The sequence below is a fragment of the Xenopus laevis genome, chromosome 8L (assembly GCF_017654675.1).
Source record: "Xenopus laevis strain J_2021 chromosome 8L, Xenopus_laevis_v10.1, whole genome shotgun sequence".
NCBI lineage: Eukaryota > Metazoa > Chordata > Amphibia > Anura > Pipidae > Xenopus > Xenopus laevis.
In genome coordinates, this window is record NC_054385.1 from 5,383,357 (window position 1) to 5,409,387 (window position 26,031).

General features: G+C 42.5%; 1 protein-coding gene across 3 annotated transcripts in view; it reads right to left on the bottom strand.

Annotated features, from left to right (window-relative positions):
- Positions 1-722: 722 nt before the first annotated feature.
- rxra.L (retinoid X receptor alpha L homeolog) overlaps positions 723-26,031 on the bottom strand; it is a 112,722-nt gene continuing 87,413 nt past the window's right edge. Inside the window, exons 6-12 of one of the 3 annotated variants that reach the window (XM_018229492.2) lie at positions 20,891-20,947; positions 13,482-13,651; positions 12,866-12,995; positions 10,703-10,835; positions 10,126-10,217; positions 8,293-8,398; positions 723-6,955 (exon numbers count right to left, since the gene is read on the bottom strand). In XM_018229492.2, coding sequence (XP_018084981.1) covers positions 6,808-6,955; positions 8,293-8,398; positions 10,126-10,217; positions 10,703-10,835; positions 12,866-12,995; positions 13,482-13,651; positions 20,891-20,947 — 836 coding nt within the window. In that variant the 3' untranslated portion in view covers positions 723-6,807. The remainder of the gene's footprint in view (positions 6,956-8,292; positions 8,399-10,125; positions 10,218-10,702; positions 10,836-12,865; positions 12,996-13,481; positions 13,652-20,890; positions 20,948-26,031) is intronic. The other 2 variants (XM_018229494.2, XM_018229493.2) reach the window with 2 other exon arrangements.

Here is a 26,031-nt window from a genome sequence, read left to right on the forward strand (position 1 = left end):
TTTTTAATGTTATTTATTATCGAACAATCTTGATAAAGATATTCCCAGAGCTGATTTATCAATGGTTTGTCTCTTTTGTTTCCATCAAGTCAGTAGGAGACGTGTTAAATAAAATGGTATTTAGAGCATCAGGCAACTGTCCACCAGGTGGCAGCAGAACTCTATGTGTTTATTAGGGTTAATGCGTGTAACCTGGGAAATCTGTATTAATGATATATATATCCACGGGGTGGTACACCTTTAAGTTAACTTTTAGTATTTTATAGAATGGCCAATTCTAAGCAATTCTAAAATGGGCCTTCATTTTTTTTAATAGTTTTTGAATTATTTGCCTTCTTCTTTCGACTCTTTCCAGCTTTCAAATAGGGGGTCACTGACCCCATTTAAATAAAATATTCATATGCCAGACTTTTTTTAAACCAATGGCCTGGTTGCTAGAGGAATTTGAATCCTAGCAACCACACGGCTGAAACTGCAAACTGGAGAGCAGCTGAATAAAAAGCTAAAAAATTCCAAAACCACAAATAATAAAAAATGAAAACCAATCACAAATGGTCTCAGAATATTATTCTCTACATTATACTTACAGTTCATTTAAAGGGGAACAGCCCCTAACATATAACTTAGCTCCCCCAGATGAGTCTACAGAGCACAAGGGGTGACGGTCATTCAATGCGGATAAACCCTTCCCATTGGCTGAAAGAACGACACAGAGACCCGCGCAACTTGAACTTGGAATTATATTTAAAAACGCTGAGTTTTTTTTGTTTACAATTCTAATACCATTTATTCGTCAAGAAAATACTCAAGATTCCCAATGCGTCGTTGCATCTCGAAGCCGACGTGTGCAGAAGGTGATTTCACAGTAAAACAGAGCCGAGCGGGAAGGCAGTCACATGAACACAGCCGATTGGTTGCTTTTGAACTTGGTGGGCGGGGGTCTCTGCTGATTTCATATACCACCTAGCTGCCATGAACTGGTATATAAATACCCTAGCCGTGCCTTCGCCCCACCTTTCACTCTAACATGGGATAATACTGTGGCCAATGGGGGGGCTACCATCAATGCCTTCCACCAGGGGTTCTTACCCAATGGGCCGAGACATCGCAGTTGCAGAACCCGTTGGCTCTGCAGCCCCATTGGAAACTTTCCAATGAGGCTGCACAGTCAATGGGTTCTGCAACTAATGTCGGATGGTCTTCCCAGTCCTACACCCCAATAACAGAACTTCTAAACCAAGCAAAGTTTAGGCCTTCAGGATGAGATTTTAGACTTGGTTCTTGTCCTTGCTCCCCATTAACATTTTGCCCTGTTGTCCTATTTCCCATCATTGCTTCCCACCCATCTAAACCAAGCAAAGTTTAGGCCTTCAGGATGAGATTTTAGACTTGGTTCTTGTCCTGGCCCCCCATTAACATTTTGCCCTGTTGTCCTATTTCCCATCATTGCTTCCCACCCATCTAAACCAAGCAAAGTTTAGGCCTTCAGGATGAGATTTTAGACTTTGTTCTTGGCTTTGCTCCCCATTAACATTTTGCCCTGTTGTCCTATTTCCCATCATTGCTTCCCACCCATCTAAACTAAGCAAAGTTTAGGCCTTCAGGATGAGATTTTAGACTTGGCTCTTGTCCTGGCTCCCCATTAACATTTTGCCCCGTTGTCCTATTTCCCATCATTGCTTCCCACCCATCTAAACCAAGCAAAGTTTAGGCCTTCAGGATGAGATTTTAGATTTGGTACTAGTCCTGGCTCCCCATTAACATTTTGCCCAGTTGTCCTATTTCCCATCATTGACTCCCACTTCTACAATGAGGGCATACCGATGGCAGCCCCCCGCTGGCTCCACCAAGTGTAATAGGCAAGAACACATCGAAAGTGATTACAAAAAAAAAAAAACCTGCAATAAAAGGGATAAACTTTCTTCCATACAAAAATAGATTTTCTTTATTTTGCTGATACAATAGATTTTTTTTTCTTTTACCCTTTCTGATAATTTTTTTTCTTTCAACTATTTTTTTTATTTTTTTTAATAGATAACTTTTTACACCGTATCACAAGCACAATACAACATAATCTCTTTGTGCTGGTAAAAACGATCCGGATACCAGTAACTACCTATGAATTCTGTGCGACACACAACATCTCAAAACAGATGCACTAGACCTTTTGCCTATCGTTGCCCACCCTTCCACTGCCATTGATTTAACCCTGGCCTATAGATACTGACGATAGCTATAATGCTATAGGTAGGCCTCTTAGAGACTGCAAGCTTTGGGCTGTTTCCTATACAATCTGATTGGATAAACAAAATGGTCTTCACCTTTCTTGATCCCATTCCAGTTAGAGGTTCCAAAGAACATCTTAGGTGTGAGTATGGGTTGGCCCTACTGAAACTAGATCAACTTAATGGAAATGTAAACCCTTGCAAATGCTCACAATACTTTTTGCACTTTACACCTTATTTTCTGTGATATTTGCCCATTTTTATAATTCTGATATAATGCATTTGGAAGAACAGCGCCTCCTGCTGTTCATTTCAGCCAACTGACCACAGTCGGCATAAATTTAAGTCAGAGGAAAGTCATCTCCGTTCTCAGGAACGTAATTTTCTGCCAACTGTGACTAATCAGCTGAAATGAACAGCAGGTGGCCCTGAGTGTTTACATTTCCACAGTCCAGAAGACCTTCAAGAAGTATGGTAGAAGATCCACATAACAGGAGGATGGACAAGATCCGTAGGTAAATGCATTGACTCCATTGGGGACATTCCGATGGAAGAACTTGCCCTTACTGTTAAGAGAGAGATTTCAGTATTGACTCATTCCAGAGCAATCACTATTCTAGTGGATGGGGTTTAGAGAAGACTGTGGTCTATTTTAGGCACGTAGATTACTATTTGCACTCTGCAGAGTATATAATTCATTGAAGGCTCAACTAGGTGTATGCAAGTAATGTCTACACCGGGTCTTCTAAAGAATGGGACTATCACAAGAACACAAAACATTCATTGGGGTTTAGACATGGAGCAGTGTGCGTGCAAATGTGAGCGGCGTGTGATAATGATAGTATTTGGGATGCTTAATGCTTTAAGGCATTTCACTTATCCCTGCAGGTTTCCATCATTGCTTCTCGTGAATTTGGAAAAGGTGTGGTTGAAGTGATTGCCAGCCTTCCTGATGCCCACGCTGGTGTTTTGGTGCATGGAGTAAGGCACTAAGACCGGTTACTATTGCCTAGCTAGGGATCATGAGTATGTTAAGGCACTAGTAGTAAGTGGTGTTGGGCTTGTGGTTGGTTATTAAACAAAAGTGCTCTACAGCGCCTCCTTTAGGGCAGTGTCCTCTACTGTACAGTGAATCTGATCTATGGAAATTGGTTGCATTTTGAGTGGGCCAGGCTATTGATGACTTGTTTTGTTTTGGGACCTTTCTCCCATATAGAACTGTAGGCAAAACAGTAAGTCATCTGCATTTACCAACGTTTCTTTCTTACAAGTTATGGCATCCCCACCACTCGACACTAAACACAAAGTACCTGAGTGATTGGTGTTTTGCACAGAGAAACCTTCATTTAGGTTTTACCCCATTCTGCAGATTTTTAGTAAATGAAACCAAAAAATGCTGGTGTCTTGGTCTGGTCATGTCATAGGTCAGAAACGTGCTCCGAATTCTCATCTTATTCAAGGAACCAAAACTCCTTCCCCTCCCGGCTATAAATATGACTGCATTCCATTCAAGTGAAGTTGTTTTTGAGCTGAAAGTATCCCATTCCAGCAGAGGAGAAAAACAAAAACTCAAACCCCAATAAAGAACATTGCCACACAGGCACTTGGTATATTTGAGTAACCGTCATGAAAACGCCATTCAGAGAGGGCCAGAAGAGGCTTAAGTAGATTTTTTTCTTAAAACAAGGCTAACAAAAAGATACGTTCTCATACTGAAGAGTGCATTTTCCACATTGACAATAAAACTACTCAAAACTTTAGAATTTGGAATGACCACCCTCGGAGTGGAAGAACACCAAGATGACGTCGAATTTGGCCACAGTGTGGGGACACTTGAAGTTGGTCTTAATCTATAATGCTAAGCCCAATGGCCTTCATGATGTCAACCATAGGTTTGTGTGATTCAAAAGTGCTATACTGGACATCTTTAGACAAACCCTTATGAGTGACCAAATTCCTTGAGATCATTGGCTTTCATTGACTGGACCTCTATCCATGATCGCACCCTCATCATCCAAAATTGCTTTAACTTAAGAACCCTCGGAGGTACGTCTATAGGAGTTACCGATGTGCCGGCACCACCAGTTGCATACTGGTTGACTGGATAAAGTCCAGAGTTGCGCCCTTAAGTAAAAATCAACTGATCGCTGAGGCCAAAACTCCCTCCCAACTGCAAAGTTTATTGGCCTACACTAGATGATCGATTAAAAAAGCGAGTGTGTTCTGCTGCTCGAGACGTAGAAACTGAGATTTACAGAAGAGGTATAACAAAGGCAATAAAAGCGCTTGACCAGTTGCGGGCAGAGAGTAGGAAAGAAAAAGCTTCACGGAAGCGTGCAATAGCATTGGCTCAGATTCCAAAAATGAACTCGCTCTTTTTCACAGAACAGGCCAAGAGCAAGAGAGAAGAAGAAGAAGATAAAGAGAACAAATATCTTTGGAAAATATACATATATACCATTTACACTTTACAAGAAAAAAAAAAAAAGGCCAAATAGTTCAACTAATGCAAAACTTGCACTGACCTACCCTGTAAAAAAAACAAAAATAAAAAAAAATGCAAGATAGCTTTTATAAGGTTCCCTGTGATTCTGTTCACCAACAATTCCATTTCCGATGTTGGAAACGGCCCGTTAAGAGGACACGTCGAGTGAAAAGTTTCTCGCTATATCCCGCTCAGGATTTCAGGAGAGAGACCCTCAAAGTGGAGATCCACTAACAAAAACTGAAGTTAGTGCCTTGTTTTCTACAAACAAATTGGAGGCTTAGGTCTCCTGTTGTAGCCAAGCTTGTGTAATTGGTGGCTACAGACATTGCCTGGGCCTCAAGGAGGAGAATCTTGGATACAATCTAAAGACGGCCATTTACTGGCCAATCCTGTACCATGCATGGTATTGGACTGATCAGGCTGAGGGCCTCACAAATATTTATACTATATTAAGGACCATACATAGTATGGCCACCTAAGTTTTCTTCCAATAATTCAAGCCAATAGCTTCAGCTCCTCCTTACTTCCATGTCTGCTGATGCACCATGCACTGGCAGACTGGCCCATTCAGCAATCGATATCAGTGAGAATCGTTGTGCCACCCTACATGCACCAAAAAAATAATACTAAATTATTTCATACCTGCATGTATGGCCTGCTTAAAGCTCAATACATCTTCTATCAACATCTGCAGTGTGATGCTGCCTCTCATAATGTATCCAGTACCAGACTAATACCTTTGTGCGGGGTACATTTCGGGAGACCACAAGCACCTTAATAAATGGGACCACGCCATACAATACAGTGGCCTATAAAGGCTATAGTTGGTTGTGATGGAGTTATCAGAAGAGGCCACTAGATCTTTGGCAGAAGAGGCCCTTTAAGGTTTCTACAGTGAATATTTGGTTCCTCTGAAGGGGACGTCTATCTTCCCAGAGAAACAAAAAGGTCTTAAGTAATAATGTAAAGGAACTTGACTCCATCAAACCAATCTTCAACATTACCATCTCCTCCAGAAATCTGTAGCGGTACCCTCAGGTCAGGGAAACAAATTCAATAAAACTTACTTTGTCTAACCAGAACAAAATGACTTGGATTTGCTGCCCATTGTATCGTCTGGGCAATCCTAGTCATAGCTTTTGTTTGTAAAAATACAAAGTATGTCTGTAGTGCCTTGATCTATAGTGCCTTATAGAAAAGCTATAACAATCACCCCAATGGTTGTCCTACAGCAGGGTTGTCCAAAGTGCGTTCCTTGAGCTGCTGTTGAACTTCAGCCCCATTAGAACAGAGTTCCACAACAGCCGCTGGACTGCAGATTCAACATCTCTGCTCTACACAATGAATTAGGCAGTGGAGCTACCTTTATGCTCTTTAGCAAGTATACCACAGAATAAAATAGTCCGGTTCTATGGCCATATTCATCATAGTATATGCCTGCTTGAGGAGAAAAAATAAAAGGTAAGCTCTGTTCTGAGATGGGTTTTGTTCTTTCATTTTTAAGGCCTAAAGTCAAGTATGGCATAACGCTGTAAATGCAAAAGAAGCCCCAGTGGAGACCTTTGCGACGCAGCTTTTCTCCTCGTAGCTTGTTAAGAAGGCATGTGCCCCCCTCTACATTTTAGTGGCCATCGCAGGAATCAGATCAGAAAAGTCCAGCTGTTATACACAAAAAAAAAGAAATACATTCACTCTCCAATATCTGTGCGAATTCACCTTGACTCCAGGTGCTGGTGTTTGGACGGGGATGGAGGGGAACATGGAGCCAAACAATATCAACAACTGAAGCCTCAGCAGCGACAAAACAAGCCATCTCTCCCAAAGAGGCAAATACGGGGAGCCCACTTTCAACATATCCCTGATGTCCGTTGCTGCTCCACTTTTCTTAACGATAGAGTGTTTCCCTATCTCTGTGGATGGAGTAAAGGCGCAGATGTGACATAGGGTTAAGGGCTCTTGGACGTTTTTTTTTTTTTTTCATGATGGGTTTCTTTTTTTTCCCGCTGTAGGTGTCCTGGAGACCAAAGTGTCCCTGAGGGCGTCCAACAAGGAGTCCATAGCCCTCAACGCACAAACGAAAGATCTCCATTTTTCTTAAGTCATTTGGTGAGGGGCTTCCAGCATCTCCATTAAGAAAGTGTCGATTGGTGTGTCTCCTATTAGTTTGAAGAAGAAGAGGTGTTCCAGACATTTGAGGCCAATAGATCGTAGAGCTGGCAGGCGTAGGAGAAGTTTAGCAAATCTGAAAAAAGAATATAATACCAATTACAATGTGCAAATATACATTTAGAGTTAGTGAAGGTAAAGAGAAGCATTAGCTGATATTTCTTTGGTCAGTTCTAAGAAGAAGATCACCAGAAGACTTTCTTGGTCTCAGTTTGGCCAAAATGAACAACAGGTGGCGATGTTGTTTGCAATTCTGATTAAAGTAATGGAGAATGTCTCGGCCGAGACAAACAGCTTGCACTCTTATATGTAAATGTATACAGAATGAGAAGGGACAATTGCACACAATGACCTTAATCTTACAGAAGACATTGTAGATGTAGATGGCCACAGCCTTCTGTTTTCTCGCTAGAAAATTAAGAATTTTCATTAAGTGTTTACAGGGCTTGGAGTGATGTAAAACATACCCCTACAAGCAATGTCTTTTTAAGGGGGGGGGATTACAGAAAGTCCATTTAGAGGCTGGAGAGGTGCCAAAGAGGGTCATTTCTGCTGAGCTGTTGAGAACAGAAGTTGGGAGAGCCAGGAAAAACAAGCTACTCGGAGCACCATCCAGGAAGTTCAACTTGAAAAAGTTTAAACTAAAACATATGATATCTGGCGGAAAGGAGCTTAACTCCATCACGGCCAGTACATCCTATATCTCCCATGGTCACTTGCTGCAAAATGGCAGCCAAGGAGCATTGTGTCAACCGTAGAAGGCAACTGATGTGTGAAATTGGTGTTTACATGGAGAACAGACTGATTAGAGCAGTGGTTTCTCAACTGTGGGCAAGCTTCACTAGACGAGCCTAGAGAAGTTGCATTGGGTTTCAACGATAATTTGGGTGAGATTTAAGAGAATGCCTTGAAGGCCAGTTAGGGTAAGATTTGTGGCAAACACTTATTTGTTGTCCAGTGATATTATTAAAACAATGGCTGAATGGCTGATACCCCAATGTTCTCCTATATATCTGTTACATTATTATGTTTTAAGGAGGAGACTTACCAAAGTCTGACCTCAAATGGGACGAGAAATGAAAAAGTCAGACAACTAATGTGTCCATTTGGCACCGGCTTTAAACACACTAAAGGTCCAAAATAGCATTTTAAATCTGACAATAAGAGATAAAAACATGGATTTCCTTTACTGAGGCGAGAAGCAGAGTCACTCAGACCACGTTCCTTAGAGACCGAGCACTGGACAGGCCTAAAATACCAACCTATAGTCAGGATTTCCGTTCCAACTTGCTTTCCTATGTGGAAGTGCATTTTATAATTTTAGGTGCCAATAGTCCAAAGTCCAAAAGTCCTATTGTGAGTTTTCCCACACTAAAGAAGAAGCTTTAAGGAGCAACTTTGTATATGACTCACCTCCCGGGCTGTTCGGGGTATTTCTGTTTGCAGTAGGCTTCTAACGATGCATAGACCTTCTCTCGGAGAGCCTCAACCTCCAAAGGGTTCGAGAGACCTTTTGAGTCTGTAAAATGTACCAACCACAATGAAAAAAAGCCCTTTCACCTTTTACCCCCTATTTAGAACCCCTTTGGGTTTTAGGGGAATAAAAATAAATACATTTTTAAATTTACTTGTAGTGAACTGTGGAATGTTCTGGGCACACAATAAGCTATACCCTCATACTGTACTGTCTAAGGGAATCAATATGGCACCTCCTCCTCCCATATGTATAAATACAAATATACAGAGAAGGAATGTTCTGGGCACACAATAAGCTATACTCTCATACTGTACTGTCTAAGGGAATCAATATGGCACCTCCATCCTCCCATTTGTATAAATACAAATATACGGAGAAGGAATGTTCTGGGCACACAATAAGCTATACCCTCATACTGTACTGTCTAAGAGGGAATCAATATGGCACCTCCCTCCTCCTATATGTATAAATACAAATATACAGAGAAGGAATGTTCTGGGCACACAATAAGCTATACCCTCATACTGTACTGTCTAAGGGAATCAATATGGCACCTCCATCCTCCCATTTGTATAAATACAAATATACAGAGAAGGAATGTTCTGGGAACACAATAAGCTATACCCTCATACTGTACTGTCTAAGGGAATCAATATGGCACCTCCTCCCATATGTATAAATACAAATATACAGAGAAGGAATGTTCTGGGCACACAATAAGCTATACTCTCATACTGTACTGTCTAAGGGAATCAATATGGCACCTCCATCCTCCCATTTGTATAAATACAAATATACGGAGAAGGAATGTTCTGGGCACACAATAAGCTATACCCTCATACTGTACTGTCTAAGAGGGAATCAATATGGCACCTCCCTCCTCCCATATGTATAAATACAAATATACAGAGAAGGAATGTTCTGGGCACACAATAAGCTATACCCTCATACTGTACTGTCTAAGGGAATCAATATGGCACCTCCTCCCATATGTATAAATACAAATATACAGAGAAGGAATGTTCTGGGCACACAATAAGCTATACCCTCATACTGTACTGTCTAAGGGAATCAATATGGCATCTCCTCCCATATGTATAAATACAAATATACAGAGAAGGAATGTTCTGGGCACACAATAAGCTATACCCCCATACTATACTGTCTAAGGGAATCAATATGGCACCTCCTCCCATATGTATAAATACAAATATACAGAGAAGGAATGTTCTGGGCACACAATAAGCTATACCCTCTTATCTAAAGGTAAAGCCATTATACAAATGGCCTGTAGATGTCACTGTGCTCATACTTATACTGTGCATAATTCCTGGTAGCTTAAAAGTGAAAGCTTACTGTTGTGTAATGCCTGCATGACTCTACTAATAAAGCACTGTTATACTCTACTCATCCTCGGACTACCCACAACATAACACTTATGAAGAATACAAAAGTACAGACAAGGATAATTCTGTGGGCTCAATACGCTATGAACTTGTCTGTTGCGATGCTATGCAGGCAATGAATCAAAAGAAAGAGCTGAAATATAATTCTCAGAGCAAGTTGCCATGGTAGTTTCTGTATAATAGTTGCCTGACTTTCTCCATATTGTAAATGAAGCCCTCACGACAAGTTACTCATCCTAAGCTACTGCAGAGTCGGTCTGCTCAGTGCACTACTGTATATAGTAGTTGAAACTACCCTTAAGTGCAGACTCTTTACAGAAGCTTTTCATTTGGATCGAACCTGGGGAACATCGACCAACCAACCTGGGTTGAAGAGGACAATTGCTCGTAAGCAACCGAGTTCTGTTTTGTCCATCTGCATGTCTCGCATTTTGGACACCAGCTCAGTGAGGACCCTGAGGGAAAGGAAGAAACATTTCAATTATCCAGTTTACCTAATAACCATAAATTATAGAAGAAAAAAATGACAACATAATGAAGAGGTGACCTCACTAATTGCTACCAAACCCATACTGTTTAAATGTTGGCTCAAACATCTCACTAAATGATAACTTGGAGTCCTTTATCAAACAGAAACATAAGCAAACTTAATAGATGATTGATATTGTGGCCTTCCAAGGAAAGATCCAGCCAAGAATTTCATAAGACCAAGTCCAAAATGTAGACTTCAAAAAGATGTTTAGAGTGTTTGACCTGGGCCTCACATTCCATATTGAATATGTAATTACCCTCAGTTTATTGCACCCATATTGGGTTATTTTAATGGGGAATATTGTGTCCTACTAAAACTGGTCAAGTGATGAAGCCACCACCAAGGTTCCTGGAAATCCAACACAATTACACGGAGAAGATTAAAGAACCCAGAGGAGTAATTCCTCACCTATCAAAGATTGCACCGACTCCTGCACTGTGAGCGCTGTTCCGATGTACGTGAAGTCCTGTGGCCAGAAGGATTCCATCTTTGACGGCTATCGACCGATGGGAAAAAGAGGCTATGAGGAGCTCATTCCACCCTTGAAGAAAACCACAACCACACGTCAGCAAAGAAATAGTCGGTGGAAGCAACTAGTTTACTGGTTGACCACGAGGCGAGCAGTTGAGTCCCATTTATACCTGGCTATCTTTATTTAAAGTTTCAACACTGTATAGAAATAAGTGCTCATTTGTTGGTATTAAATTTAAAACCCTACTGCAGGAGACTACAAACAATGTATAGATAGATCTAGGAATGAACTGTAGTGGCCAACATGACTTAATATAAAGAAGGTTCCTCTGGGAGAAGTTCTAGTCAATTCTCTAGAGTTCCTTCAGCTGGAAGAGTAAGCGGCGGCACAGAAAGGCTTCTGCCATGTCAGCTCCTGCTTTCCCTCATTAGTGGACGCATGAGTTGAATCAAGGAGCGCTGTTAGCTAGATGTTGGGATGTGAATGTTTCATGTGCGGTTATTCCCTGGAGCTTGTTCCTGCTGCTAAATAATACATGAAGTCACTAGATAAAATACTGCAGGGAGATTATTTCAAGCATCGAGCAGAAACCTTTAGCAATTGGGACTCCTAAGACAAAGCCAGGCTGCTGGTCCCAGTCCAAAAAAACTCAGCCCTTGCCAGGGAAACAACTGAGTCACCAAAGTCTTTTTTTTTTTGTTTCTTTAACAACTCGGAAACTGGTACTGGAGCTCCGAATGTGAAGTGCACTGTCTGCAGCAATTAATGCGTTGACTTCTAACTCAGCAGTGTCTGGGTCTTAAATAAGTAATGTCGTTTTTATAAGGCAACGCTCGCTCTTCCCCCTAAAGAGTCATGCGCGGTGGGAACAACATCTATAGCAGTTTAAAAGTCGTACTCTGCTGGGATTCGACCTTCATATCCAATGCACCGTTAACAGTTTGAGATTCTTATTTGTCTTTGATGTAGAAGGAAACTGAGATTTTTAATGCTCGTCCAAGTAAATAACAGTATGGAATGTATGGAATTTGCAAATGGATCTAAGAACAAATCAAACCGTAGAAGAGTGATCTCAAGCTAGAGGTCCGCGAGCAACATGTTGCTCTCCAACCCCTTGGATGTTGCTCTCAGTGGCATCAAAGCAGATGCTTATTTTTGAATTCCTGGTTTGAAAAACCAGGTTTACTGCCAAAAAGATCCTTCTGTAGGCTTCAAGTTCCCATAGGTTCTACCAATAGCCAATCAGAACCCATATTTTGCACCTCCATGGATGTTTTTTGCATGCTTCTATTGCTCTCAAACTTTTTTAACATTTGAATGTGGCTCAAAGGAAAAAAAAGTTGAGGACCACTGCCTTAGAATATATATATCCTATGGTCTATGTCTTGATAGCTACTGGAGAAGCTGTCTAGATAAGGAATGGACTGTGTATGGCTGAACGTATGGATGGTGTAGGATCATTCATAAGACACAGGACCAGCCAATCACTCCTTCATTCTTAAGTTTAATTTGGAAAGTTCAATGGGCGATTCAAAAGGATCAGTCAAGACTGACCCTCCAAGCTGACATTCATGTCAAGATAATGGGGCAGTGTAGATGAAATCTGGTAGACAGCCTGATTGAAGCCATGCATGTAGGGACACGTGGTTATTCAATTGTTGACTTACCCAATGCTTGTATTTTAGCTGCAATTACTTAGTGAAAATAACATTAGGGTCAAAAGTAATTACAAGAACGGCTTGTTTGGAATGTAAGTGACTGCCCAGGGCAATTTTGCAAAGAGTATAAGGTGATGGGCAGGTGTGTATATTCAGTTGGAGAGTGTATTAGTGTGTTGGGCCTGATTTTTTGCTGATTCACGTACAGCCTAAAAAGGATCATACATGAAGCACTCTATAACAACGTTAATAGTTTCACATGCTTCTCTGCTATGGAATGTAATAAATGTAAGGCTTTCAAAACTGTCAAGTTTCATGCCCTCTGGGACCCTCTTCATTGACAGGATTTGCACCAGATTTCTAACGCACCCTTATGACCTGGAGGGCCCTGATGGAAACCAAGAACTGCAAAAGCACCGACAGATGTCCATAAAAGCGTACCTGCCCTAAGGAGGATAACTTGGTCATCCAGCGGCAGCTCAGAGAAATGCGGGATTCTCTTTGCCCATTCGACCAGTGTGAAGAGCTGCTTGTCTGCTGCTTGGCAAATGTTGGTAACGGGGTCGCTGGGCTGTGAGGGGTAAACACAGAGTGAGGTTTCCAGTGGGGGAAAATATGACATCATCAAAGACACATCTAAGTAAAGGTCAAGGTTGGTCACTTGGAGATGCACTACTGGTGGACTAGCACCACTAATGATGTTATCATGACCCTGGTGGAGCATCACACCTTTAATTCAATATATAAATGCCCTGTGAACAGACGCACAGTATATACAAATATAGGCAGTATCACAGTAGCCCCCACACTCCATACTGACTCATCATAGCACCTTGTCCATCCGTACCTCTCCCTTTGTACAGTATGAGTTTCAAGGTGAGCTTTACTCGGTTTTCTAGTTTTTGACCAGGACATCCGAAAAGGGCACCAAACAAGAGTTGCTGCTTGGGTTCCCATTGGGATCTCCATTATTCCCCAACGTCAAATGAAAAGGAATTATAAAAAGACATGTCTAGATATCTCAAGGAATAACATCCAGGTACTTGAGGTCACTTACGGAGTTGGGAGCAAGGCCCATGTTAGCCTCAGTGTACGTCTCTGTCTTTGGTTCCACCGCGTGCTCCGCCTCAAGGATCTTCTCCACCGGCATGTCCTCGTTGGCACTGTTGCTACTCTCTACTTCATTCTCATTTCGTTCCTTCCCCCTCTGTCTCTCCTCCTGTACTGCTACACACAAAAGAAGTGGAGAAAATGATTTCTAGAAATCTAACAAGAAGAACACCCTGCCCAGTATGCTGGGGAACAAAATGGTACTTAAAGGGATACTGTCATTGGAAAACGTTTTTTTTTTTTCAGTTCATAGTGCTGCTCCACCAGAATTCTGCACTGAAATCCATTTTTCAAAAGATCAAACAGATTTTTTTATAGTTAATTTTGAACATGGGGCTAGACATGTCAGTTTCCCAGGTGCCCTCAGTCATGTGCTCTGATAAACTTCAGTCACTCCTTACTGCTGCACTGCAAATTGGATTGGTGTAAGATCAAAGTCCCACTGGGACTCCTTCAGTTACATTGAATAGGAGAAACAATAGACTGAAAGCGGTTCCATCATGAACTGTTGGCTCTTTCTGAAAGCACATGACCAGGCAAAATTACCTGAGATTGCGCCTACACACCAATATTACAACTAAAAAAGTTCAGAAATTAAATTTTCTATGGTAGAGTGAATTATTTGCAGTGTAATTTTGAAATAAAAAAACAACACCATAAAAATCATGACAGAATCCCTTTAAAGCCAAAGTTCCCAGAGATTGTAATATCACTTGGAGGCAAAGCCTTTGCTCCCTATGGCTCCAGCACCAGGGAAATCATACAACAGCCCTGTAAAATGTCAGCAAAACACCGACACAGCAGGTTTTTTTGGAAAGGGGCTTCTTATGCAAACCTTATCTTTTATTTCCATATCTGAAAAACCTCATTTTGAGTACTTGGATGGGAGGCGTTTCCGTGCTGCGGAACACCTAACCGGATCGCTGCCACCTTTTCCAAAGCTAAACAAACATCTTTGTTCCATTAGGGTTTGAAGAAAACAAGCGTGTCGGGTTGCATTGAATATAGTTCTTTGTGCCATAAGCCGAGAAAAAACGATCATTCCGAGGCCACCGGCGCAGGGAATGGGAAGCCTGGGAAAGTTATGCAGCTGCCTGGGATTTGTGCAATCAGCAGCCTCCGGAATTCCCAGGACACCAGAAATCTAATTACATCAAATGTGGGCTTGAGGCTTGTAAATCCGCAGCAACAGTTCCGCGCCCGGGTACTGGTTACCACTGCTAATCACTATTATTAGCACGCTCCATGCTAATCCATCCAAACAGGACCAATAGCAACAGGTTAAACCTTTTGAAGAGACTTAAGCAGTGCCGACAGGCTTCTATATTACAATCTATGTATTTAGTCAATAAATGATATGACTTTCCCTTTGTTTTTCGTGTTTTGATCGATGCCTACTAGGGTTCAACCACACTCAACTTTGCACTCTGAATCAACCGGCTGCAGCTCGCACGCAGGAAACACAGGGACCAGCCCTTCCCTGCAACACTCTGGCAGTGTCACCAGAAGCACGCAAGGAATGCGACTAGGGGGCAAGGCCTTGGAAGCCGGCCACCTTAAACAGAACACTGAGATCCTGCTGCTGGTGGCAAGGAATGAGAAGGGAATTCCTCACAGACGCCTTCCTACCAGGGGTCCCGTCAGGCATCAGCCTTGTTAAGTCTAACGACAACTGACTAAATGTTGCAGGCCATCACAGATATCTGCATGGCTGTGACATATGTACAATGCACATGCTGAGGGTCTTGATGGATAGTAATGGTTAAGTTTTTAATGTGCCCAATACTGTACAGCAATAATCCCCAACCAGTGGTTTAGGAGCAACATGTTTCTCACCAACCCCTTAGATGTTGCTCCCAGTGGCCTCAAAGCAGGTGCTTATTTTTGAAATCCAGGCACATTTTGGTTGCATAAAAACCAGGTGTACTTTCTAAACAGAGCCTCCTTGTAGGCTGCCAGTCTACATAGGGTCTAACAAATAGTCAATCACACCACTTATTTGGCACCCACTTTTTTCATGCTTGTGTCGCTCCCCAATTCTTTTTACAACTGGATAAGGCTCACGGGTAAAAAAAGGTTGGGGAGCCGCGCTGTACAGTATTCAACTGATGGATCTCATAAATGGGTCCACAGACTGCATAGCTGCTTTTGTTTTGTTCATTTAGGCAGAAAGTGTTGGGGAGCTGTGGTCCCTTCTTCACTTCTTCATCTGCCATTGTCATCCACTGGCCAATATGGGGCATCAGCAGTTTCAACCATACCAGGATCATCCAGCCAGCACGCATGTACCAAACATCATATTGACCTATTTTATCAATGCATTCAGTAGTTGTGGAACAAATCCAGGGCAGCAACTTGTCTGCAAAGTTCTTTATTGGGATAATGAGTTACACACAGAATACCTGTGGAAGAAGCCAACAAAGAAATTCGGTGAGCTTGCTCTGAATACTATATTTGCATCTTGACCTATTTTATCAGTTGCTGCATGTAGACATGTCAACTCAACCCCACATTTTTGGAGTCAGAAGTTGCACCCAAAATCTTTAAAAATAGCCAGGCCAGGAGAATGGTTATGGTAGATCAGGAGTGTGGTTGGGGGTGGGATTGGCATGACCCACACAGATCACTTTAGGCGCAGGTGAGTAGCTCTGTGTGTGGCCAGTTTAATTTTAATACCTGACGCATTTTGTCACCCCAAAAAGCCCCCTTGTATACCCCACCTATAGTTCTGATTGTACTCACAGTCCAATAATTTTACACCCACAGAATCTGTTCCCTTCAAGTCACTCATGACTTGGCACTGGACTTTTTTTTAATATTTATATATCTGGTCCCAAGACAAGTGGTCATCTCAACAACTTCATTTACCAGTAGCATCAAAAATGAAAATGACGCCCTGGCGTTTATGTTTATTGGCTCTGCTGGGAGCAGCCATCTTTTCTCTGTTGTCTAAACAACCCACATCCATTTAATACATATTCATGAAAAGTCCCCAGTAACCCTACCCAACAACAAGAGCCACTTAACGAGCCAGTGGTCCCCCGCCAAAGGAACCGCTTTAAATATTGACTGCGTGCTCAGTTGGTCCTATGCGATACGGACACCTAGTAATCACAGGTTACAATTATATTTTAGACGTCCTTCCCCAATTACCTTACCCCCCTCCGATTTTCCTGTCCACCCACTCTAGAGATTGCGGTGAGTGTTAAAAAAACCATTAGTGCCGTGACTGCCAGAGACCGCTTCCTGTTTCAGATGCTTTGCTTCCTCTGCGAGAACAACGAGCAAACGTTTTGCCTACTCTGTCTATTAGTAGTAGTTAAACAAATCAATTGTAGCTGCCATGCTGATTCCCTTAGTCAAAACAGTCTGAGGGTAAAGGTTACTTTGTGCCCAGAGCATTCCTTCTCTGTATATGTACACATATAGATGAGGGCTGCCATACTGTTTCCTTAGCACAGTGCTTTATGAGGGTATAGCGTTTTTATTACATTTGCTCTAATATATGTATATATTTGAGTAGGGTTAGGGAATTAGGCAAATGTCCAATAAGCCCACAGTCCATGTCCATGTCAAAGTCCAACATTATAAAGCAAACTAGACCATTGTACTTCATCCATGGCCAGCTTGAGGAACCTCAAAAAGCACAAAGTTATATTACTTATTTAAATTCAAAGCTCATACTTGTTAACTAGACCCCAAGGAAAAAAGATAATGCTTCTCCACCACTGTAAACAAATGACAGAGCAAGGGTTGATGTTGGTGCAACTATAAGGCACTGCCTCATTAAGATTCTGCCTCCAAATCCAACCTCTGCTAGATTCTAGGCTTAAATTCATCAAGGAATTGGCTGCCTGATGTATGCTTTCAACTGGGATTCCCTTACGGCATTTCTTTGCTTATGGACGGTCATCTCCCAGGTTATTACCAGGAAACACTATGAAAATCCTAGATGTGGGTCATTCAATAAGATCAATATTTGCTAATAGTATTTTAGGATGTACATAAAGGTGGCAGGATGAGGAATACTATTGCATCTCCTTCAGGTTCCTCGGGATTGGCTCATCAGAAATTATCCAATGGCACCACAAAAACCTAATACCTAAATTTATTCTCTGCAATGATCTCCTTCAGGTTCCTCGGAATAGGCTCATCAGAAATTATCCAATGGCACCACAAAAACCTAATACCAACATTTCTTCTCTGCAATGATCTCCTTCAGGTTCCTCAGGATAGGCTCATCAGAAATTATCCAACGGCACCAGAAAAACCTAATACATAAATGTCTTCTCTGAAATGATCTCCTTCACATGATCTCCTCCAAATAGACTGATCAGAAGATATCCACTGTCACCACATTAACTACCTTAAAACTATTGTACATACAGATGCTTTTCTTATCAGTGGGTTTATAATACAGGTTTTTGGAGAACTTGTTGAGTAGGGAACTAACCGCAGTGTCAAGTGGTGCTGTATGCCATGCCAAATTATAATCCAATACCTGTGCTGTGAAGTTGTTGAAGGAGAAAAAGAAGTGACCTATATATTGCACCTTCCCATCAAAATGCCCAAGAGTACCATGGTGTTAGTTGTTGTTGAGTACCATGGTGACTGTTTTTAATGCAGAAGTAACCAAGAGATTAACACACTATCACACAATATCTTCTCACACGCTTAAGCCTAGCAAGTGCCGAGTGATCTACAAGGGATTAAGTTTTGTACCAAGGCACAGCACAGGGCTATTTCATTTTCAAGTGGACTTATTCTAGTTAGCAAGAAACCTGAGACTCAAACTGTGGTTTCATGATAAAGGCGCCACTATCCGATGAACCGGCATTGGGGACATCCCTAAAAATTTAACAAAGAGAAGTGAACCTGATCCTCCTATTGAAAACAGAGCATTGAACTTGTTCCAGTCATTAGTGGCTACTGAATGTAACAGACAGACTGGAATAAGATGCAGCAAACCCCAAATCCTGATGTAACTCCTTGACTATTAGACATTCACATCATTAAATAAAGGCTAGATTCTTAAAAAGTACATACAGGTGGTGCTGTGGGAATTATGGGTAAAGGCCACTATAAAAAAAAAACTAGACTAAAATAAATTTAATGGAATTGCAAAGGACCCCATACACAAACCAAAGACTAGGTAGACCAAAAGTGTTCCTTTGTATCACCTTTCATGAAAAGGTGTTCAGATACTGCTCTGAATGACCCTCCACATCCCACCTAGCAAGGAAAACATGGAGTAGCTCATAGTAGGTCTACTAATGCCCCTGTGGCTTGGGTTATATAGGAACATTTTAATGGTGGTATTTTTGACACAGAATCCTAAATATAAAGACATCCATCATCTGACACTTGGCCAACTGTATCCAATTACTTGTTGGTATTAGAGCAGGTAATGGCCAAACAAAGAACAAAAACTCTCGTTGAAGGATTGGAGGCTGGCTGTGCCCATTGCTTCTTATACTTGCATTGCTATTGACCCTTGATTTTTATTTGGAGGAGCATTGGAGCTAACAGTTATAAGCACCATAAAATTGTCCTTCTCAGAGCTCTTGCTTGGATTTGCAGTGTCATCTTGTGCTTCTGATTGTTAAGCCCGTATTTAGGTTGACAATGTTCCCCAACGATTACTCCTGAAAGATCTGATCCAAACCCCTCATGTCTCTAGCACCTCAATAAAATTACAGGAGCACCCCTTTGCAACTGACATAACGAATGCATCCTAAGGTTCCTAGGGGCACTAGAGTACTGGTGGAAGTCAGGTGGTGGGCTTTGAGATAGATCAGCTTTAGGAAGATAACCAAGGATGTTTTTATAGCATCTTTGCTATACAAATACCATGTTTTTGTGTGTGTGTGTGTATTATATAGAGATTCTAGGTTTTTTTTTTTGATCATCGACCAGTTACTAATCCCTGTAGGTCATGTGCGGAAGGCCAAATACCCAAATGATTGTAAGCAGAAAAAGTCTTTGATCACTCCCTGGCTAGGCCTACACACCTGTTTCTGCAATTAGTTCCTCTCGCTACTTAATTCCTATACTTAGTGCTTCTGTCTGGTGTCCTCTCATTTCCACTCTGTAATACAACCTTTCCCTATGCTAATTTCACGGAGCAGTTATTTATGTTATTGGCAGTGCTTAAAGGTTAAGAAACGGAGGCACAAAAGTAGCTTTGTCACCTGAATAAGAAGCCTTTGTTGCTTTAAAAGCTCACGTTGCTGCAGCTGAAGAATGCCATTGTTGGGCCAAAAAGAGGCAAGACAATCCTGGGTGGCAAGGGACACATAGATATTAAAATGTGGGCCTTTGAAGTGGACATGAGAGAGTGTTAAGTGATACGTGATCCTGCTCTCTTATGCCTGAAAGTTTAAGGCGGTGGTTGTCAGACTTTATTTAGTAGAAGCCTCCCTTGGAGGTTCAACCATTGGTCAGGGCAACCGTTGCAAATATCCAGGTTACAGACTCAGTAAAACATTGGTATATCAGCTGTCCAGACATAGGACAAAAAAAAACACTATAATTGAACTTCAAGGTGGGCTTTCAGGTGTATCTAGAACACCAAACAGTCATTCTTCCCAAATTTCACATTAAATGGCCTTAAGGCTGAGACCCCCCCCCCCTCCAGGATGGGCAACCCTGCCATTTGGGACACACTAGAGTAAGATATTCTGGAAAAATAATGGGTCTCCATTTGGTGATACGTTTGCACCTTCATCCTGAACCTTGAGTGTCCCATGTGTGGGGTAGCATTCTATAAGGGTGATGTCAAAAAGCTTTAAGGTGGCCATGCATGGGCCAACTCCCTAATGGGACCTCTCTGATGGTCTGTCTGACCACTATCTGCCTAAAAATTGGGCAATAGTCCATAGGGCAGGTTAGAAACTCTTCTTGAACTAGCACCACATCAGCAAGTTGATGCAGTCTTCTCCTGATGGGTCTGCATAGGCCCATCATCTGAACGTTGGTGTGGGGGACCTAGTGATCATATTAACTTGATTTGGCCCATCATATGGGTGGCCAAGTCAAAGATGCTCAACAACCATGTGGTTCTTGGTATGTATGCCCAGCTTTAGCCATCCACTGGCCAAGCCCAGGCCACATAGCATGGGTTTTCAAGTAGGTCATCAACCTGGAATCTACCTTTTTCAGATATATATACACATACTACACTGGCCTTTAAGCATTGCGAGGGAACAACAGCATGGCAGGTATGCATCCTCATCATCTTGCTTTGGACACAATAACACAATACAACAAGAGAAATCAATGGTTTTAGCATTATCATCAAAACAAGGTAGAGCCAGAGCTCCCCTCGTGAGTAAAGCAGGGTAATTTTGGAAATACCTTGTTCCGCCTGACATCGCAGATCTCTGGAATGCTGGGATGGATGGTGTTCCATCCCTGTAACAGAATAAAATTTACAACGATTATTGTATCTCTTTTCTCGCAGCGATGCAAATCACTGTATTGCGGCTACATGTCAATGGCTGTACGGCAAGTGGCTATAGGAGTTCCTTGAGGCTTACAGGGGGAATATTACATATTTATCAGGAGGGTTCTTAGGATCATAGGTTTGTCTGTATTTACTGTGTCTGGGAGCGCCCCTAAAACATGGCACAAAGCTACTAATGCCTTACGTTGCAATAACACTTGATGATCGCGTCTATCAAATATGTCAACAGCTTTTTACTCTTTGAGACAAGACTACCGATACCCAACGATATAAGTGCCCCTTTAACATACCAAATGTTGGCCAGCCTACAGCAGAGGATATTTTCTCATCCACTTGGACAAAGACATCTCTCGCACGTTCCCCCACGTATATAAACAGCCAGACCCCCCCGCTACCCCCGTGCTTGGCACAAGCAGCAGATTGTTGGAAAAGGAGCTATTTTGAGCAATTCCTTTGGCACATAAGACTTCTTTATTCACTTTTCCCGCCTCCGTACATACATCAGCACCCCTGTACGTGAAACCATTACACGCGCCCGTGTAAATCCTTGTGCAAAATTGGTTGCGAATGTTACACAATATCAGGATTATTATTTCATCTATTATAATAGGTACAGGTCTCGTAAGCCAATGAGAGTGAAACTGGGATGATACCAGTTGTGTATTCGCCGGTGCCCTAGTTACGTTATCCTCGGCCAATAAACATTATATTTGTAACAATGTAGCGATTCTCAGAGTTCAATGAAGGATTTAAAAAAAAAAATTGCCCCAATAAGCATATGGTCTTTGTTATAATAAACGCTTACCCCCTAACCACGGGCCGTGCATGATTGCAGACATCATTAAGTTTAAGGGGTGCACCCGAGCTTTATTTCCACAGCTGCGGCTTTGTAGATTTTTCACCCAGCACTTTTATGTTCCTTCCTCTGAGATCTAATTGACTTTAAATCTCCCCCCCCCCCTTTACACACGTGATCTGGACACAAACCAAATGTTCTCACCGGCCGTGTGAGCGTGTGACACACTCCAAACCAGTTCCTCCATGTGGTGTCTCATATGGCCACATGTGGCCTGGGGCCTCTTGGCTTCCAATAACCCCAGGGGCCCTCTTGGCTTCTAATAACCCCAGAGGCCCTCTTGGCTTCTAATAACCCCAGGGGCTCTCTTGGCTTCTAATAACCCCAGGGGCCCTCTTGGCTTCTAATAACCCCAGGGGCCCTCTTGGCTTCCAATAATCCCAAGTGCCCTCTTGGCTTCCAATAACCACAAGGGTCCTCTTGGCGTCCAAAAACCCCAGAGGCCCTCTTGGCATCCAATAACCCCAGGGTTCTCTTGGCTTCCAATAACTCCAGGGCTCTCTCAGCTTACAATAACCCCAGGGGCCCTTTTGGCTTCCTATAACCATTGGCACCTCTAACTACCAGGCCTTACTACACATAAAGACTTATTGATGTCCTGCAATAACACAAGACCCAGCAACCCCTAGTAGATTAAATATAGGGACCTGCCCAATATAGGGGCCTACCCCAATGTACCAATGTAACCTCATTATGCCTATGGGTTATAGGTTGCACCTCTAGTTTGGTCGCAGACCCTCTACAGAACATTGGTGGACACTTCACCTGCCCACTACCCTCAGTTCAGCCAAATACTGGTACAAATGCAGCCAATGACCTCCTCACAGGTGCTCTGCTCCCACTTTGCACCTTCACTCAGCACAACCCTAAACTATAATGATAGTTGTCATCTTGGAGTTCCATGACCAACATAAACTTGACCCAGGGCCTTCAAACATCCCCTCTTAACGCCATGGCAAATCTAAAAAAGCTATAGTGACCTTTATAAATACACTTATGGGACCTGTTATCTAGAATGTACAGGACTTGGGGTTTTCCAGATAAGGCATCTTTCCGTAATTTGGATCTTCATACCTCAAGTCTATTAGAAAATCATGTAAACATTCAATAAACCCAATAGGCTGGTTTTGCCTCCAATAAGGATTAATTATATCTTAGTTGGGATCAAGTACAAGCTACTGTTTTATTATTACACAGAAAAAGGAAATCATTTTTACAAATGTGAATTATTTGATTAAAATGGAATCTATGGGAGATGGCTTTCTGGAAAATGGGTTTCTGGGTAACAGAACCAGTACTGGCATTCACTGCCAAAAAATAAATATAAAATAAAGTTAGCTATTACCAAAGAGCTGCTGTGCTATAAATAGGGGTACCAGTATGGGAAAGGCTCTATCCCTGGGATTAGGAGAGCTTGCACTTCAATAGGAGCAGCATGTGTCATAACTAAATGATTTACTCTTTTATAAGAAAAGCCGATAATCCGAGCGCAGGAATGTACAGTACAAAAGGATGTGCCAGGTATAATGGCAGTTATTGTGCTCCGGTTATTATGACGACATTCCCATTGCCTCCAGGCTCCTTACAAAAGGCCTGCGAGACGCTTTGCTTAGGAGAATGGGCAGCAATTTCCAGCTTGAGCATCTCACGGAGACCAGAAAAAGTTTCACATTCATGGACCTCCCAAGGAGGCTTGAAAGAGCCTGGGAAAGGGCTTCGCTCTGCTCCTTCCTGATTATTTTATCTGATCCCGGCTTCTCCTCTTCTGCCACGGCACAGCCACCGAAACCACCGGCTTTGCTAAAGTCCCTTAACGCTGAGTGTCAGCCTTCCTTCCTCTGTGCCAAAAACAGACTGGCATTAATGTTGACAAGGGGGCAGAAGTTTGCTACATTTCTTGCACTGAGATTTGAGGTCGTTCCCAAGATTCACATGAATGAAAAATACACATGCTTTAGAGCAACGCTCCGTCCAACTTTTTTTTCCATGTAATGAGCCAATTATCTATTACAAAACATATTGCTGTGCTGGGTTATGAAAAATCTTATTATGCAAAGAAATTTATGTAGAACGTTGGTGGGCTGGGAGCCATAGGAATGCAATGAGAGACAACATGTGGCCTTCTGGCCTCTAGTTACTTAAAGAGCTTTATCTGACAAGGCTCATTAGGTTGGACCAGGGTACCAGAAGACCTCCCAGTGGGCCAAGACCCTAGTGAGCCCATGACTGGCAAAATTCCCATGGCCACCTCATTTCCTACACAAGCCTCGTGTATATTATGTCTAGATCACTTGGCACTGCCTCCGTCTGACTGCTATGAGAGTGGGCCTGGGATGTTAAGTTTCTCTGGTGGACCAGTGCAACACTAAAGGTGGCCACACACAGCCGACAGCTTATTGGGCAGTGTATGGGGCCCTACGATGGGTTTCCCCAACTGATATCTAGCCGAAAACTGTTCAGATGTCAATCAGGAAGGTTTAAAATTCCTGTCAATGAACCGCTACCGATGGTCCTCAGTCCCACCACCTGCATTCCTGGCCTTGTGGTCCAATTGCTGGGAACTAGGGCCCACGATCAGATCAGCCCATATCGGGGAGAGATTTACTTGGTTGTGACCTCTCCAAACAAACGGATCTGCTCGTCTATAGCCACCCGTAAGATTTTAGCTGCCAATTCAGTTCCTTAGTCAGATTACCTGCCCCACTATAGGGCACACTGGTGGACCTACCAGACGTATATGTGGCCGAAAATCAAGCAGATGTCCATCGGACAGATAATAAAATCTTACTGGGGCAATGGATTGGTGATGCAGTTCTCATCTAAACAGCCCGTCATTGTGTTCCCAAGGACCAAAAGACCGGATGAGCCCAATATCGTCCACCTCAGGTTGGGTATTTTGGGAAAGATCCACTTGTTTGCCGAACGGGCGGTTCTCTCAATGTACAGCCAGCTTAAGCCTCATCAGACCATGACTGCACCCTCTGTACTTTAATGTGCCATACTTTCATGCTGTCCAGTAAATGATCCATAACAATTGTTCTGACTTAAAGAGAAAGAAGTATATTCTGCCATCTGTCACAGACCCCCATAAACAGACTAATAGGCTCACTGCTGAACAGACCCAATTGGTGCCCCAAACTGTGCACCGATCCCAATAATCTGAATGTGGTTCTGCGGGTTGTGCCCACTTATCCTTGCCTTTGGCTCATGGGCCTTTGATCTCCTTTGGGGCCTTTGGGGGGGGGGGGGACTTTTTCAGTCTCAGTTTGAGATAGAAAATTTGGTCACAGCCCTCCTTAGTCCATAAAAAGGTTATTGATATCTGAAAACATTATCCAAACTAACTCTACCGAGTCTTTTCCCAAGAATTTGTTAACATTTATATAATTTACAGCAGTGGTATATTATACACTGTACAATTTAAAATATGATTCATTATGCAGTAGGGATGTATTATTCACTATATAATGAATAATGGGGGGCAATACTCCACTATATAAGGGGGTGCATTATACAGTAGGAGTGTATCACCTCTATATATATATATATATATAGATATTAAAATGTGGGAATCTCCGGCTCTGATACAGCAGGAAATGCTCAATATCCCGCATTTAACAACGGAGCAGGTAAACGGCAGAATCTGTAATTGCCGGTTTGTTTTTTGCTCAGTGGATTTGACCTTGTATGATATTGACCACACCGTTCAGCTTTCGTTTTAGGCCTGTGCAATTCTCGTGGGCGCACGTGACTCGCCAATGGTCCGACAGTGAAAACGTGTCAATAATTAAGCAGTCAAATTGTATCCAGTTAGAAGCGGGGCCCTTCCCTGGCTGCCATTGCCCTGATAGTGCCGGAGAGAGTGCGGCTGTTCCCCTCCCGGGAGCCCTGAGATATCGTTTAAACCCTGACAGGGAGCACAAGGTGTCTGCTGCCTCCTAGCCCTGCTAATTGCTACGGGACAGGAGTTAAATTATGTGTTAAAAAGGCAATGAATCATTGGCCTTAATCTGCTGCAACAGCTGCTGTGTCAATAGAGAGATAAAAGGCAGATTTATGTCCGGCTAAACATCCCTTTGCTTGGCTGGAGAAGGGCCCTTCAACTAAAACACAACAATGTCTCCAGCCTACTACTGACTACTGTGCAGCAGCAACTGATCCGTCAGTTTCCTGGGC